Genomic DNA, 18,657 nt, shown 5'->3' on the forward strand with positions numbered 1-18,657 from the left:
AGGGGTATTTTTATTTCAAGCAAGAAAACAAGGAGAACAATTATGAACAACATGCAGCATCTCTCGTGGCATAAAACAAAACTTTTCTTATGGTAAAACAGAAAACTCCCAGATTTAAACTTGAAGGACAAATCATATAATTTCCATATTCCTTTCAATTTTCTTTTCATATTCCATGTAGGTTACTACCTACTAAAAAGGTTACTACGTACATGGAATATGAAAAGCAAGAGGAGAAGATTTGTCACATCACCCTTGCCAAAGGGGAAGCTAGTGTCTTCATGCCTATACATAGGCCATGGCTGAAGGGTTGGACTGACCCATGTCTGAAATCCACATCAGTCTCCCACCAATGAAGGGATACTCTATCAGGACAGATAAGTCCGGGTCGAGCATGACCAACACCTGCCACAAATTCTCCAAGGGATGCTATGATAGCGTTCGAACAACTGCCCATTTTCAACTTCCCTGATTTGCAGTCCGCATTTTTAAAATCTCCCAGAATATATATGAATGGCAAAGCAGTCTTATGCAAAGGATGTTTCGAAAAACTTATGAAGGACCCCCAAGGACCCCCTAACTAAAATACAAACTAACATGCAATTAATATTTTAAAATGAAACTTACTGAAGTTGGTCCCAGTTCCTGTCTCGATGAAATATTATACTCCAGTATCTATCATCCTCAACTCGAACCTAGGAGAAGAATTTAAAAAAGTAGATCCAACTCAGGCTTAATGAAAACAATATACAAGACTATGTAGAACCAATGTAAAGAAATTCTTGGACTTCATCCAAACATGTATGACAATATCAACCACAAGAAAACCAAACTGAAGTTTAAAGTTAGCATATGGTATCAAATGGGTAGGTAAACTAATTTACAACATTATTCATCTCTAATGACACAGTAGAGTAGTCCAGAATTAGGTACATACATGAACAATAATTTAAACCACAAGAATGTGAATGCCCCTACCTAAAATATACCAGTTGAAAATTTCATGGTGGATAATGTGTTTTAACATAGATATTAAGTTTTAAAAATAACTCTTCATAGGCTCCTTTAAAACATGACATCATTGGAGCACCCACTTGACACATTTGTGATGTCAATGACAATTTTAGAACACACAGTAAATTTTAACTGAAGTCATCAAGTTCAACATGATGATACTTACCTCCTGCAAGAGATCCAGCTCTGGAAGAAGGCATGGGGCTTTTACATTGGTGATGGTCTGTGGTTGAAAAGGTGACGATTCACGAAAGACTACAGTCAAGTGTGCATAACATAATCTACTATTGTCTATGTCCCGAGGTAATAGTAACCGTGGTTCCACAGCCAGGACGTAGAGATGCCTCAAGGCCTGAAGGTGATACCTAAGAATTGAGGAGAAAAAAAGTCAGAATGTATTATTGAATTAAATTTGCTTTGATGGACCCATTATTTTTTTTAAATGGTTTAATAGCTCCTCAAATTCATGGAATATGATATGAAACAAAAATTATCATGAGAAAAATAAAAGGAAAAGTTTTCCCCTGTAAGTCAGTTCTCGTAACTGGGGAAGTAAAATCAAGGAGAGAACCCTGTGGACTGGCATGGGTTACAGACAAGATATCTCCCTCAAAATGCACAGTCAGTTAGCATAGTACATGAGTAACATTTAAAAGAATTTACATGTTTTGAGTAACATTTAAAAGAATTTACATCCGCACAACAGTCAGCTTCCCCCTCAAAATTGGATATTAATTACTTAAAAGTGAAAAGTAACACTTAATAACAATTTGTATGGAAATAGCCATAGACTGGCTAGCAGCATACTCTTGCAGAGTCACCCATGAGTACGAATAAAGTACAAAACTTTTGCATTTAATCTACCCTTTCAGATGACTTAGTAAAGTAACATCAGTGGCTAGACCACAGCTATGGGCTACCCTCAATAACATCTATGGTAATGACTGAGAATTCTAAGTTCCGGTTTTAACCTTGGGACAGTGACTCAGTGTCTTGTGGAATTGTATGCCAGGTAGCATACAGCACCTTGTCTACAAAAGCCAACAACAATTCGCAAGGGGGAAGGACTTGTGTATTCTCAATCATAACTATGCATATGCCACCTTGGTTCTCACTCTAGCAATATAACCAAGGTAGTGTTTAGTGGATATCCTCATTAGCATGATACAAAAAAGTAAACATGAGTGATGAGAAACTGCCAACTTCTCTTTGATACCACTTAAGTTTTAGAATCAAATTAGACCATGAAAGGACATTAGGGTTCATATCAACTTTCCATTTTACTGACTTTCTGACTTTTCCCTGATTTCTGGTCTTAATTTCTTAAATTTCCCTGACTTTATACAATAGGTAAAGCATTCTTATGAAGGAACTTGATAGAAAATTGCAGCTAGATATATTTTCAAATGAAGTCAAGCAAAATAGGTGGCAATAGTAACAGATATAAAGTCATACAGTGCCAAGTTCGAACTACTTATCGTTGCCCAACCTGGACAAACAAAACATAGCCTCTGGAATGCAGCAACGCCCTGCATATTTAACCACAATTTTATTCTTTTAGCTAAACCAGCAGTAATTTTCCCTGAACATAACCTAATTTCCCTGACATTTCCAAGTCTTCCCTGATGGGTGCGAATCATGACATTTGATCAATCAGAGGGAGAAATTTTTGGGAAATACCTGTTGTCATTGCTGTGCGTGGGGAACTTTGGGAAAAATGCACAAAGGAGAGCAGCAATTGCAGACGGGGATGTGGAGAGGGTGTATCGGCCACCGCCAAGGAAAAGTAGTCCAAGGGCCATGTGCGTTGCCAGGTGAGACCCATATGTCACCACGGTGTTGCTACCGCCCCCACTGCCTCCCGCACCACCCACGGCAGCCCCTCCAGCCGCACCCGTGCCACCTGCACCAGTGCCCGTGGTCCCGGCACCACCTGCAGTGGTACCTGTTCCACCAGTCCCAGCTGCACCAGCTGCGGCCGCACCAGCGCTGGGCGAGGAGATGCCTACTCGGCCACGCAAATGCCTACACACCCTCATCACATCCAGGTTGCCTGTTCCAGCCATCACCTGCAATGGAGTGTTTGCATAACTTAATAGCACAATTTTTTATTCGCCTTAAAAAGTAGTGCACACCATATCAGATATCGTAAGGACATACGATCTATGAATAACATACATAAGCAACATATGCAAATACACACAGAAATTCATCCCTAAAAATTACACTTAAATTATATTTATAAAATTCCTAAATTAAGTCAAATGGATTCCTTACGAGCCAGGTACTTAAATGCTCACTGAATTTACAATTATTCTAAGCTATAATTTATCAAATTAAAATTCTCACATTTACTTTGTGAAATGACTATTGATTTCAAGAGTCTACATTACTCATCACTTAAATTGTCCCTGTCCCTCATGTTGTAATCATGTAGTACAGATTTGAAGGCCAAAATTATTTTTAACAAATTATACATGAATCCTTTGAATATAAACAGGCTGCATACAGTCATAATTCCCAACTGAGAGAAGAGAGGCTTACAATGATCTAGTGGGTAGGTATAATGGCAATTATTTTTGCTAATCTTCCAGCTTACTGCCACCCTGGTTGGCACAGTTTTTAGAAACAACAGCAAAAATATGATTGAAGCATAAAAATCTCCTTGTTATTATCAGGATATATTTCATACTCATTTTCCAATAGCAGTTTGGAAGTAATATTTCAGGCTTTGTGCTGCAATGAACAGCCTCCATTTTTCTAATTTAGTGACGACAGTGAACATTGCATGCACTCACTGCTAGATACTGCAAGCTTTATTAGCATTTGCTAGTTGTATTAGCATTGGTACTAGGTTCCTTTAGCTCCAAGCATCAAGTTTTACAATTTTGTTTCAAAATACATTATAAAAAGTCCAGACAGCCTACAGTACCAAATTAAAGGAAGAGGCCTCGAAGGAAAACTGTGTAGTGCCATTTTGAAAACGTAAGATAAAAATGAAAAACAAGAATTAAAATGTGAAAACTGAAGATGTGAAAATTCAACTCCTACCCCTCTATCATAGGAAATTCAAAATATATACATTTTAATGTTCCATTAAGTTATAACTGCAGTGATGCATGAATTATTAAGTCTTTCTAACATGGCTCTCATCTGATGATATTCAGCAGCTATAAAGCAGTTATTGTATTAATAAAGTAGTTACGCAATTATAGTAGAGTTGCTATTATCATCCATGCATTCAAATTGATGTACTCACCATAGCCAAAGACAGGACGATCACATTTAAGCATGTTTCAATCGTCGACTTTCCAACTAATTCTGATATTGACTTGATGGTCAGAGATGTGAACATCTTTGCATACAACAGCAGAGTTCGGAATGCTTCCTCATTTGCAGATCCAGCAAACCTAAGGCCAATTGCCATGCATGCCCCAGCCATTATATTGCAATAAGCTTGGCTGTTAAGGGAAAGATATATGCTTTGATTAATTAATGAAAATTATAACATCAGAGAAAATCACAAATGAAATACATAGTAACTTTGGTTTCCTTTCAAAGATTTTTCCTTTATGATGACACAAATGTGTCAACACATGTTGTACCATGGAAATACATCTATGGATGAAACAATTTAATATTTCAATAGTGAAATTCAACTTCAATATACATAGTTGAGCATAATACAATGGAATGAAGAAAATATTTAGTACAATTTTATTTCATAAATAATTAAAAGATAATAATAACTTTATGATACCACCCGACTTTCATGGTCGACTTGTAACCAATTATTTAATAATAATAATAATAATAATAATAAAAGATAAACATTTGGCTAAAATTTGGATACACTGGTAACTAAGGGATAAAATCATATTTTTACACTACTTACTTCATAGTTTCATAGTCGATTTCTGCTTCTTCAGTGGCAGATGGTTTCCTCAGACAATAAGGTCGAATAGAATCTGGTATTTGTGACTCAACCCAATCACTTGTAGGAAATACCTCATTCCACAATATTAAACCCCTTGCAACAGTTCGTAAGATTAGGAAGTCCGGTCTCACGAAATCCAATAAATATTGTGTATCTGGAGCCTTCATCCAATCAGCTACAGCCCTAGGAACAGGAATATATGTAATTCAATAAATTTTCACAGGGTATTACAGCTTACAATATATAAAATATTTGATGAAATAAATAGCATTATAATCCACAATGATAGTGGAATTGCAATACATTATGAACATCCTACCTGTTTCCTGAATTAAAGTACATCATCCCAAGTGCCAACGTAGCTCCAGGGCTTGTAACATCAATGTTCACAGAGTCCCCTTCCCTAATCTGATAGCTTGGTGTTTTATACTTTTCCTTCTGTGCACCTGCAAAATAATATCCTTAGAATAATTAAGCAAGATGGCATGTTTACTGGGGGTAGTCTTGCAGAGGTGGACTGACCATAGCAGACATGCGGGAATCCCATCTTGGGCCTCAGGGCCACTACCTGTATTACGCATTTATGCTGACCATCCTTCCTGAGCACCAGTGACGGATACACATTGTCACCCCTTGCGGGGCTGCCCGCATTGCTTAACATTGCAGAACCACAATGGTAACTTTTTTTTATATCATAATATAGCCTTGTCTTTTACATGCGAATCATCAGTTTAATTAAAACTTTCTTAAACTTTGCATGTGTCTTAATTATTTGTCATTACAACATAAGTAAAGGTAGCTCAAGATATCTGTTGTGCCCCCCCCCCGAGTTTTTTCTGTATCCACTACTGCTGTGCACGCAAGTATCTTGGGAATAAGTAATCCTAACAATAAGATACTTGTGCTCATATTGCATAGCTCTTAGTCTCTAGAAAAAATTGAGCCCTTAGTTATTACAGGTGTTGACAGCCTGTTTAGATTTTAAGGTAGAGCAAGAATAAAAGTGAGGTCATATTTACTAAGACATCAAGAACTCAAAACACTGCCATTTTAAATTATAATTTGAACTGTTTTGATTACAACATAAAAAAATGCACACTTAAATGTAATCTTTCCTTTTTTTTAAAGAGTATTTTGCCTTTTGGGGCCTCTTGACCACTTCGCCACAAGGGCTCTTGGGTAACCATTTCCCGGTGCAATCTGGGTTACATGGCTGAATGACATAACTATGAAGATTGCATCCTCTGTTTTTAAAGCCTGTATCCTGTTAAACCTTTAATTATTCATTCACCATGACGACAATTGGAGCATTAGCGATATACAACAAATTAAACCGCTGAAATACCGGGGAGACTTCATGCTAATAATTTTCTCAGGAAAGAATTACTTCATACATATTTCAGTTTGAACTATGATGAACCATAATAGATGAAAATAAAACTCACACTTATGTAAGGAAATTAATAATACTTTACTACATCACATAATAAGGCCTAATAAAATTGCATTCACCACAAATCTCTAGCCATCTCAATACAAACTCGAGACTTGATTTTTCCAGCATATTTAGCTCAAAATCAAGCAACATTTGAGCAGTATTTTTATCTCACTCAAACCTTGAAACATTGAAACACACAATCCTAAACACAAGGCCAGAATGACCGGAAAGAGCACTTTGCATAATATTGAAGGGCCGAAGCTTTCATCTAGATCCAGGCAAATAAGTTTTGTAAATGAAAAATGCTGCATATTCAAGAGATGAAAAATTAACACTGCCAATATTATTTCTGGAGGACTGCCTTTAAATAACCCTTCACATTCGTAATGTGAACAGGTAACCTGAACAGCAATTCCCCATGGTTTACCACTAGTAAGTGAAAATTTCTGTCACTTATCACACATTATGCATCTTGCAAGTTTGTTCATCTGCTTCTAGTTTCGTAGTCATGCCATGACTTGGGATATGGCACCAAGTGGATGAGAATATCATTAACTTACAGAAGAGACAATTAGACTTCATTTTTGTCACTTAGATGCCTGACCGTGGTGAAATTCCTCTGAAATAAGCTTTCGACCTCTCCACAGTTTAAGTTTAGCAGGGGATTATACTGATAGTTATGCACCCCGGATGACTTCTGCAGGAAAAATTGACTCATTATACTGCTAGCACAAATGTGAGCACTCACTATCGGTTGATAATTTACGAATACTAATCTATATGACCAACCAAAACAAAATCACCTGCTATAGCCCTATCCTCACTATTGGCCCCACTCATTATAGCGGACTTCTACTGCATATCTCAAATTATGACTGAAAATTCTCTTCACTCATTGTAAAATGTCTCTTAAGTATAAGACCCAATACTACTCTTCCTGGGGCTTGATGCAATATTCATCAATATAACTTCTTAGTAGGCTTTATTGGCATAGAAAGTGTTTTATGTACTAAGTTAATTATGCATAAGAGAGTGAATTTTCAGTTTTAAATTTATACATTACTGCACATGCATTGGCTTGGATAAAGTTGGCAAAGTAATCAATTAGTCCAAATGAATCTTATCTTTTGTAGAGCCATGAATACATTAAGGTAAATAATGTTCTTTCTTTTTTTTTTGCTTTTCCCTTGTTTATAAATATATGACATTTGAGAGAGAGACATTTTGAGTGGTTCTGGAGTAGAGGTAAAGAAGGATAAAATAGAAAGCATGAACCAAATGACAGCAATTTTTGCAACCCAGTCCATAAAGTGAATATATGTTACGTGAGGAATACCCATGGTATATTTTTACATACCTGTCAGAGGCCTCCGATGGCCACCAACCATGTAATAATGAAGGGTGTCAGGAATGTGAAGATCAGCCAACCCCCCAGAGAGGAGACGCTTGCTGTCATCAGACTCTGATGATCCCAAACCAAGAACAACATGGCCAAGTGCTAAACCCGCAGCGAGAGAAAAGGACTCGCGGTCGAAGCAGTTGTCCATCTCAGGTCCAGGAGGCCTACCTATTGATTAGAAAATAGACGTAACATATCCAATTACACCCTGAGCATTCATTCCGATCCAAAACTACAAATCTTTAACAGGTTGACAGCCACATTGTTCATAATGGCCGACAATGAAAGTCCCAATCATGCAGTGATCTTAGTGAGAGGCCAGAGTCTCCATAATCTCAGTGGATTTCCCGTACAAATTTAGTTTCTAAAAAGAATTAATGGAGTAAGGATCTATTTGAATATAAAATAATTTAAAAAGTTAATAATATTCCCTGCCATTTTATCGCGCCGAAAAAGAACCAAGAAAATGAATTTGAATGTAAACACTACATGTAACATTACTCGGTAAAAAAATATCATTTTTTACTAAAAAAATTTTATTCAACATTTTCTTGTTCTCCCGATGTTTAAATTTCATACTATTGATTAGCCCTTTTACTGCCAGCCCATTTCAGCTGGGATGTGCAAAGACTTCCAAGGCCATTTTCCGGAATTTGCAACATTTCGGATTTAAAAAATTTTCAGCTACAGTGCAACCTCGATAAAACGACACCCCATGGTGCACCAATAAATACTCGCTATAGTGAATTGTCGCTTTACCGGAGATGGTGCAAATAATAGCCAATATATCTCATATTACTCCTTTATTTTTATTTTCTCGCTTAGACGTGTTTGGTGTTTTTTTGGCCATGGTGTGTTCCATCAAATGCTTTCTATTCATGCAACTCATGGATGTGCGGGTATCCTGACGACTGCTTTCTGCCGCCCGAGGAACAAAAGAAGATCAAGCAATCGCGAATGCTAATGCCACAATATTTTCACCAAAATTAACTACTTATTTATCGAACGACAGTTTACCACATAAATTTGAGACTGCACACTCCATTAACTTCATTTCTACCAGATCGCTAGCAATTACAGAGTATAACGAGTCTTGGTGTAAGTTTTTCCGGCGGTGAAACCCTCGCTATGGCGAGAGCCAACATCAAAAGGGTCTCGTAAAAACGAAATTTTTTAACATGCTTATTAGAGGATCAATTGACGGTGCATCGGCTATCTCTCGTTATAGCGGGGGTCTCGCTATAGCCCGTACTCACTTTAACGAGGTTCCACTGTATTTAATTTTATGTAATAAATCTAGATTTTTTTCACAATATTTAAGATATATTTATATCTTATAACCATACATATATTACGAGGGTTTACTTAAATTACAGCCTTTGAAAAGGCCACACTCACGAAAAAAGTCAAGTCAGGCCAATAAATCGGCTCCTGGCAGCTTTCGCTCAACCAGCGAGGGCCGATATAGACCCATGCCTCAAATAGCGGAAGGGATGCATTCCTTGGGGTCTGTGCACAATACCAATTTGAGTTATACAAGAGCGTTTTAACATTGGGAAGATAGGGATGCATTCCTGGTAGCATAAGTATTGGGTATCTAATTTCCTGTAAACCATATATATTCCCATAAATAGCCTTGGAATACCTTATTTATATAAATTTTATAGTTTAAAATATCTTTAAAGATAGTAGGCACGGATTCAAAGACTTATTCACGCTAAAAACAATTCGTATGGGCTTTTGAAATTCCCTCCTGTCGCGCGGGTGGGCTAACATCCGCTATCTCAGGGGTTCGTAATGCATTGCCGACAGTCGACGATTTTTCAAACCAATCTAAAAATAATTATTGTGTCACCCAGGCCCTCTTGTCGCACATCGAAATGACAGGCAAATGCTACTTTGAATGCCGTTTCATAGTTAGCGGAGTTTATGAATGATAAATCATTTTAATTTGAAGTCCTCCGAGGCACTAGCAGCTACGTAAAACAGTCTTTAAATGCTTTGAAACCTGACCCAGGTTTTCCTTCCTTGATAATGAATGAACGAGATTGCATTCTTTTCCAAAACAATACCGTCTCATCAACACTAAAAACTAGTTGAGGGGGAAAGGAGCCACTTTCAATCACAGCTTGGAGTTCATCAGAAAATATTGCGGTGACTACACTATCAACACTTGCAGATTCACCTCATATCACCGCACTGAAAATACCTGCTTGACATTTAAAATTCTGGAACCAATTGGAGCTTTCACTAAATGTCTCGGAGCGATTACCACCATCGTTTTTTTTGTACAGATTCACAATGAACTTTCCGTATGTGGTGACTGCTTGGTTGAAGTTGGTGCGGCTGAGGTCACTGATGGTTTAACTTCGTCTTTATTCAGAATAAGACATTGTGAGTTTAAACTTCCAAGCAATATTGCTTTGACGCTCTCCATTTTCAAAGCAATTGACCTCTTTAAATTTCTCTTCTAGGTTTATGGTTTTCCTTGATAACTTCTTGATTTTTCTCCCTGCATTCCTATTTTTTGCCATTTTTCTTTTGGATTTTATGCATCTGTAGAATTTACTTGGTACTAGAACAAATACTCAATACTTAATCTTATTTTTTACTTTTTAATCCATAGAACTTATTTTTAATCATAAGTGTCTATAATTCACAGTAGAAATTATTGGCGTGGATGCCTGTTTAAGCCTAACACTGCAAAAAATACCTCCAGATGCCATTGCCATCAAATTTTACCCTCTGCACCCTTGTCTATGTAAGTGCCACAGCACCAGCTGTATATTAACCCATGCTAGCATTATTGGGTATTATGTAAGTGTTGATCTAGTAAAGACATGCATATTTGCAGCATAGTTCATCACACAAGGCCAACTACTACTTACCAATTTCTGAGAGGAGAACCTCAGCAATGTGTCTGTGAGCCGTTCCTTGGTAGACAAGGCCAATGCCAATCAGGGCAGCCACCTGAACATTTTGAGGGAGATCCAGCTCAATAGAGGTTGGAGGGAGCAGAGCCTCCACATGAACACTGAGCATTTTTGTGGTGGCCATGTCCATTGTCCCTGAAAATAAATATTTATGACAGCAGTCATGAATTAGTAATTGAGAGCAAAATAAATAACAAATAGATGATCAAATTCCCAAGATGATTAATCACACCAGGGTTCCCACTCTATCTACATTATAAAATTCACGGTTTTTTCCAGGTTTTCACGGTCTAAATGTCATCAAATTCACGGTTATAGATCAGGCATTTTAGGCAGAAATATTGATCACGAAACAATCGCAGCCCGCACGTTAACTAAAAATTTAACAAACACGACAGATACCGTGAATGAAAACGCAGCAATGAAAGTGCTATCTCCCATGACGTCACCTATCGTTAGCAAAATTCAGTTCCGGGTAAAGGTTGGGATTGGGAAAATGGAGAGAGCAGGGTGGCAGGGAAGTGAAGAAGTGCCCGATTTTTTGCCATGGTTTATGTCCTCCAATCACAGGCTTAAGGTCAATGTGCTGTCATGGCACACACGGACCAATTAACGACTGCGCTTCGAATACACGTGTGCAATTAAATGCGAGGACAGTATCTGCACGTGACTCGGCCTTGAAACATGATTTATGTTTTAATCTGTCTATCGTAGTTCTACAATAAAGTTTGAGAGATTTCTAAGGTTTTATGACGAGATTCACGGCTATTTCCAGGTTTTTTCACGGTAGACAAAATTCATGGCATATTCACGGTTTTAAGGTTTTCACGGTTGAGTGGGAACCCTGTCACACAGAATACCGAGGTCAAACGAAGGTGTAAAGAATATTTCAATTATATCCACCAATTCACACATTGAATGAAAATCAAGTATGTACTGTAAAAGAAGTCAACTTGCAATCATAAGTTTAAAGCAACCCTAATTAATGACCCAAGACACAACCGTACAGGTCCTCTTTGCCTACCCTGTCATGCCATGTATTGTTTCTTTGGCACAAGATGATTTGGCCTGGCCAGATATAGCTAGAGTGATAAATTATGTGAATTAAAAAATTTAAAATCCTAGCCCAAATTTTAGTGAATAATAGCTTTGATTAAACGATTTAGTAATTTAAGTGCAAATCGCAAAGCGAAATGGAATCAATCTGCCCACGTACCATAGCAAGTAGAAACAATTAAGTAAACAGAACTCACCCCTCTTGGTAGCAGCAATTCCAAGTAATACCCCTACACTGGTCATCTCGTGTACCTTAGACAAGTACTCATAAGTATTCAATACAGCCAGATTACTAAGGTGACCATTCAGACCAAGAGCCATCAAGAAGCCGGCATGCTCAATGTCATTGTTTCCCTGTGGGAAGAAAGTATCAAAATTTAGGGAGACCAAGTACATACATTTTGAAAACATATTTTCACAACAAATGCTAAATTATACCTCCCAATTATAAATTTAAAAATTGACACAATTAAATCACACCTTAAAAGTGAATAAAACTATCATTTTAGGGAACCACAAAAATATACTCCTATGGGAGTTTAGCAAGTTTTACATAATTGTGTCACTAACAGGGTTCACACCAACTTTATATTTTCTAGTTCCCTCCCATTACCCTGATTTCCAGTCCAAATTTATAATATCTTTCACACAATTACTATCAAATACAAAGGTGTTGTACAAGAAGATTTGATGGAAAAATTCAGCAAGATATCCAAAGGCCGTAACGTTAGGGATCACATCACAGTTACAAGACAGCTTAGGAATTAGGAAAGACATGGAGCCCATGACTTTCCTAATCCTATGGTTGCACTTCAATTCCACTCACCACTCAACATTTTGTTGATGTGAAGGAATGACCCTAAACTGTGTTGGGAGGGATATCTTTGATTTCGAAACCAGTTCACTTATCCCACTCAGGTTACTCTTCATCATCATCATTAGTCAACAATCCTAAGATTGGTTTGACGCAGCTCTCCATTTCTCTCTCCTATCCGCTAATCTCTTCATAGCTACATATTTATTCTCTTTTACATCCTTTATAACCTGTCCGATATAACTCATTCGGGGCCGTCCCTTGCCCTTTTTCCCTTCCACTTGTCCTTCAACGATTGTCTTCATCAGACCATCGTGCCTCAAAATGTGGCCAACTAAGTTGTCCCTTCTTCTGCCTAATGTTTTTAGGAGGCTTCTCTTTTCTCCTACTCTCCTTAGCACTTCCTGGTTACTCACACGGTCAATCCATTTTATCTTCATCATTCTTCGGTAGCACCACATTTCGAATTCTTCCACTCTTGACTTCTCTGCTGCTGTCAACGTCCAAGCCTCGCTTCCATAGGTTACTCTTACCATAGCTTAAGCCCGAACATTACCTCACATAGTTGAGCCCAGGGAGTATGTTGTATGTATGAGGGACTTTTTTTTCAACCTCTGATGGGCCATGAACAAAAAACGAAATGATTGATTAAAAATTACTTTGCAGGTAAACCTTGAGTACACTAGTGGTGTCCTTTCGACATAATCGCCTTTGGTGATTGAGGATTTGGTCGTGCCTGCGGACAAGCTTTACTACACTGTCGTGATCCGGCAATGGAAGATTTCCATTTCCAAAATATGCATAAACATGTTGTTGAGTGACGTTTCAGAATAGCCAGCTATGACAAACTATGCCTCGGGACTTGTACCTTTTCACTTTCAAGAACGGCTAACCTTCCTCTTCCCCTTCCTCTTGGACGAAAACATCCTGGTTCCACTTCCTTATATAATGGCACGGTCCAGATGCTATTGGCACTCAGCACTCAGGACGCACTCAGGGACTCACGCACTCAGTAACTCTACTCAGTCACTGGTCTGACTCACTCCGTAACTCATACTCGGTCACTGGTCACTCGTCAGTCAGCCGTCAGTTGAAGTCGTATGGCCCATGCGACCGAAGCGCCTCGCTATCCACCCGTGCCATCACCAGCAGCTCCTCTCCTTCCTGAGACTTTTTGGTAATGTTCTAAATTTTGGCTATTCTAGACGCACAAATTCATCATCACTTTATGTATTTTCATTGAATTGATTTCGAAACTGGGATTTTAAAAGGAAATTAACTTTGGGTTAAAAACTTAAAATACATATTTGTGTGTGATTATTCGCTTCCCGACACCAAGGGCATAGGATGTTGCAGCCAATGACTTCCAATGATTTTTGCCTTTGTCCTAAAGCTCATCGTCTGTTTGAAAACACTTCCCTCCTAGCCACACCTTCATTTCAGCGTACAGATGGAAGTCACACAGCATTAGGTCGGCTTTGCACGGTGGGTGATCGAAAATGTCCCATTGAAATTGCTCAAAGAGCAGTTGGGCTGCATCAGCACTAAGATGAAGGCCATTGTCATGGATCAGAACACTTCCAGAAGTCAGCATGTCTCTTCTTTTGTTTTGAATGGGAATGGGCATAATGTTTCACACTGTTTTACACTCTAGCCACAGTGCATTAAAAAATTCTTTTTTATTAGTATAAAGGTCAAGACATGTCAATTTGCTGATGACGTTCAGCGAGTTTTCTGGCTGTCGCTCCACAGCGCACACTTGGCAGGAGAATCAATTGAGGCAGTGTTGTTGATGAGATTGCCACTAACCTTAAACTAACAACTTTCAGTCAGATATGACTTCAGCGTTTGGTGCGGAGATCACACAGTCGCCCTATGTGCGCAGTACCGGCCTGTTGCTTGTATGGTGTTTTTGCAGAGCTATCGGAGGTTGAAAAAAAAAACGTCCCTCGTACATGCAGTGGCAGATCCAGGATAGGGACAAAGGGAAGGGGCAGGGGGCTAGGTGGGGGACCTCGGCGTGACCCCCTAGCCAGTAGCAGATCTAGGTTCAGACCAAGGGAAGGGGGGGAAGTAAACAGGAGGTCTTGAAAATTCCTTCTCAGTCAAATGGGGGGTTTGGAGATTTTGCAAATTTGGGATTTTCAAGACTCTAAGGCGGTGGTTTAGGCTCATTCTTTGATTAAAAAAAAATGCTAAGCACTTGTAGTAGGTCGTTTTATAAGTACCTAAGCCCAGGGGCACAGCTAGGAATTATGGCTAGGGGGGGGTTTTAGGCACAACTAATACTTACGGGTGTGGGGGTAATGCATACCCACCAGGGTAAGCAGGAGTTGTGGGGGCGCTCCTCCAAACAAAAATTGAAGAATAATGGTTCAAAATGGTGAGTTTTACGGCTTTCTGAGGGATATTTGATAAATTCTAACACTATTCTATGAGTAATACTGACCCAAATAAGTAAAATGGATTAAACTTAAAAATTTCTCTGAGCTCTGGGGGGGGGTTTCATCCCCCAAAACCCCCCTCGCTGCACCACTGCCTAAGCCTGTAAAATAGGCCCTAAGTTTAAAACTAATTTGTATCTTAATTTGTTGTAGTAGGTAAATTTACCACAAAATATAACTAAATACTTTTGTACCAAGAGGTAACCTCTAAAAATTTGCCACTGTGTACGTATGTATATGTGAGTCAGTGGTAACTCAACCAAGGCAACCCAAGGGAATCCCCTTGAACCCACACTGACTTTTCTTTGAGTTGAGTGAGTACTTCTCAAGGGTCCCCAGTTGAGAGGCTGGGGTTGGTCACTGCTGCAAATTCTCCCATTCCAGCAACCCAACACAGTCATTTGTCTTGTACCTGTTACATGACCCTTAATATTACAGCCATTGGGGATGATTTTCTGTTTCACTATTGAAAGAAATATATTCAAGTAGAACCAAGTTGTGGCTACCGCTTGCTGCCCAGCCAAGAAAGAAACAAAAAGCCCTTTTTTGCTGATCAAATGCAGCAATGTTCACTCATGATTTTAATCTTTTTGCTGTACATCCAGAGTTTTCCCCTGATCAAAATCTAATTTCCCCGATATTTCCATGATAAATAATATATAGCTTTCAATGCATGGCAAATTATAGAGAAGCATTCCATTAGCTGAAAATGATTTATTATTTACCTGCCATGTAGGCATAGCAATAAGATGATGAAAATTTTAATGAATTACTCTCTGCGCAATTATTTCCTTTACATGAGTAAATACTGTTTTTCATACAGCTTTAGCCCGAAACCTTGATTTTCAGTGAGTAAAAACTTTTATCACTGGCTTCTGCAAAATTTGGTACAGATTCTTTTCGGCTTCAGTTCAGATGCTGGTCCTAAATTCAAGACCCAGTGAAACTAAGGACTAACCTGATCCATTCCTAATAAAAACATAAAATATATAGACACTAAAAAAATATTTCAATAAAAAGTACTCAACCCTTGGTTTATTGTACACAATCCAAGCCGATTCGATTCCTGATGCCTCTGGAACAATTCGCAGTCCAGCAGCAACACCATTGTGGAAAAGGGGCCAGAGATTCATGTTTGGTGCAGTCTCAATATGAGACAAATCGACGGTTGCACCACGAGGGGGTACTTTCCCGGTGAGGCAGAGACGTGGGATTGGAAGAGGCTCTGTAACAACCGGCGATGCTGTCCGCAGTGTAAACATGCCACTGAAAATGATTAAATTGGAGTTGGTCATTAACCTAGAGATGCCAAGGGAATCTTAAGACTTTTGAACCCACATGAGGTTCAAGACGCCAGGTCTAAAAGTCATGGAATATTTTTGCCATGTATCCACAAAAGAGAAGTGGGATTGGGGAAGACTTAAGGGCAAAGCGTTTGCTTCCGTTGAGGCATCTATGTATTTATAAGGTCCTACGATGTTTTTATGCTAGAAGTGGCAACTCTAAAATATTTCAGTCCCTGCCTTCTCCCTTTACCCTGCGTAAAATAAGTGTGCCCTTACCACAACCAAATTTGACTTTGTTTAAAAGATGATTTTTGTACGTAGGACCAAAGGTTTTTAATTTGTTACCCCAGTCATGTTTTATTTCAAAGTCTTTAAAAAAGTTTTTGCAAAATGTACATTCTTGGCTTCTCACTAAAGAAAGTGTAGAAAAAATATTGTTATAAAATATTATTGTATATGAATTATAAATAGTACTTAAGTGGTTTTTTTTCATGTACGCACTTAAGCTTTGGTTGTACAGATTATCAAGGTAACACAAAATGAGATACAATATATGTAAAGCATAAATATTATTACAGTGGAACTTGGTTAGTACGTTTCTGAAGGGACCACGAAAAATGAACGTACTAACCAGGAAAACGTACTAACGAGGAAAGTAAATAATAGCAGTCGGGGTTATTGCAATCAGTGAAAAAGTCGTCATAATTACAATTACTATCGGTAGTTCTCATAGGATCGCCTTCCTGAACTCTTTTCACATTTAAAATCAAGAAAATGAGCGCTACATTGAAAAACAATACCATGTGAATAAAAATCGCAATTTTTCATAGATTTCCGAAGACTATTCCATGATTACGGCGTCTATCTCCCGTGATTTATCCTATATATATTTACAGAACGAGGACGAGTGAAGCTCAGACAAGCGAAGACAAGTCATTTTTCTTTCTCACAGCGTACTCGGAGAATATAACAACAACCCGGAGTAAGTCAACTGGTTTTTTAAACATCATAAAAATTGGGCAAAATTATATTGACTTTCAAATTACGGCAACAGCCGTAGACATTCGCTTCTGGAATGATACCATTTCGATTGTAAAATCGATCGATATATCGACTGATGACACGCAAGATTATTAGATTACGACGTAATTTCAAGAAAATTTTATATTAGACAGTTGAAATTTACTTTCAAAATTTGTCTAATGTCGTCTGCTTTCGTTCCGAGATCAAGTATTTTTAAGCTAAGCTTCGCGTGGAGATCCAGAGCATCGTCTGCTCCCGCAACAGTAGTCAAGTAAATACGCACGACGTCGAGTTTATGGAGCAGTACTGCTTTAGATAATGTGGGAATTGTCTAATACCGTTAAGACTCATTTCTTCATCATGATAACTCGTGCAATAGCAACAATTGCCCACTCACGAACTTTGTGCGCTGCAGTGGGCACTCCCAAGCTCCAAAGGCAACAGAAGGTGAGGAGCTCGGGGTGGGGAAAATTGGGGAAATTCTTATTGGCTGCAGTTTTTCGTAGTCAGACATTCCTGAAAAATGGGCGCATTTTATTTTTCATCACGTCACAAGAATTCAGAAATGCATTTGGATAAATTACGGTAGAAGAAAGAGATGTGGAATGAATGGAAGAATGTTAATGGCTAATAATAATAAATTAAATCATGAATTCAGACGTTTGCGACCCTTAAGAAGACACAAGAGAACGAATTGCGGGTTGCGTCACGGCAAGCAATTGAGCGTACTAACCAGGAAAGCGCAATTTTTTCAAACGTACTAACCAAATTCTTTTACCTGTATTTTGTTCGGATGGTACCGGGACCGAGGGAAATCGCCGTACTAAGGAGGAAAACGTACTAAGGAGGAACGTACTAACCAAGTTCCACTGTATTTTGGATGGTATCCTCAAACAGGTAATCCTTCACGGCTACCTAAAATTACTCAAATTTTTTTATTGTCATGTAATTTGTGTGTGGAGTAATAAAATTATTATTATTATTAAAGGAGTCAGGGGCGGATGTAGTTGGGGGGGGTCACAGGGTACACGACCCCTCCCCCCAAATTTGATCAAATATTTTTAATTTTTATTAGTTAAATATTTTTTTAATCCTTGAAAAGGAGTAAAGGGAGTGCATATGCTAATGCATAGCTGCAAGTCCCAAATGTGAGAGAAGTTTGACCTGCATTTATCATGCAGCATAGTAGTAGTACCCTCCCTTCAGCAGAAGTAGGCACAGACAAACTTACTTTCACTGGAATTTAATCAAAGAAATCTGGAACACAACCTGAAATATATGAATGCACATTAAACAAAAGAATACACTCAAAG

At 38.4% G+C, this 18,657-nt stretch overlaps 1 protein-coding gene across 1 annotated transcript in view; it reads right to left on the minus strand.

Annotated features, from left to right (window-relative positions):
• LOC124167725 (anaphase-promoting complex subunit 1) overlaps positions 1–18,657 on the minus strand; it is a 72,944-nt gene that overhangs the window by 14,268 nt on the left and 40,019 nt on the right. The window contains exons 22-31 of the mRNA XM_046545734.1: positions 16,064–16,301; positions 11,975–12,131; positions 10,677–10,856; positions 7,747–7,956; positions 5,271–5,397; positions 4,910–5,134; positions 4,274–4,475; positions 2,695–3,083; positions 1,181–1,379; positions 628–695 (exon numbers count right to left, since the gene is read on the minus strand). Coding sequence (XP_046401690.1) covers positions 628–695; positions 1,181–1,379; positions 2,695–3,083; positions 4,274–4,475; positions 4,910–5,134; positions 5,271–5,397; positions 7,747–7,956; positions 10,677–10,856; positions 11,975–12,131; positions 16,064–16,301 — 1,995 coding nt within the window. The remainder of the gene's footprint in view (positions 1–627; positions 696–1,180; positions 1,380–2,694; positions 3,084–4,273; positions 4,476–4,909; positions 5,135–5,270; positions 5,398–7,746; positions 7,957–10,676; positions 10,857–11,974; positions 12,132–16,063; positions 16,302–18,657) is intronic.

The sequence above is a fragment of the Ischnura elegans genome, chromosome 11 (assembly GCF_921293095.1).
Source record: "Ischnura elegans chromosome 11, ioIscEleg1.1, whole genome shotgun sequence".
NCBI classification, from domain to species: Eukaryota; Metazoa; Arthropoda; class Insecta; order Odonata; family Coenagrionidae; genus Ischnura; species Ischnura elegans.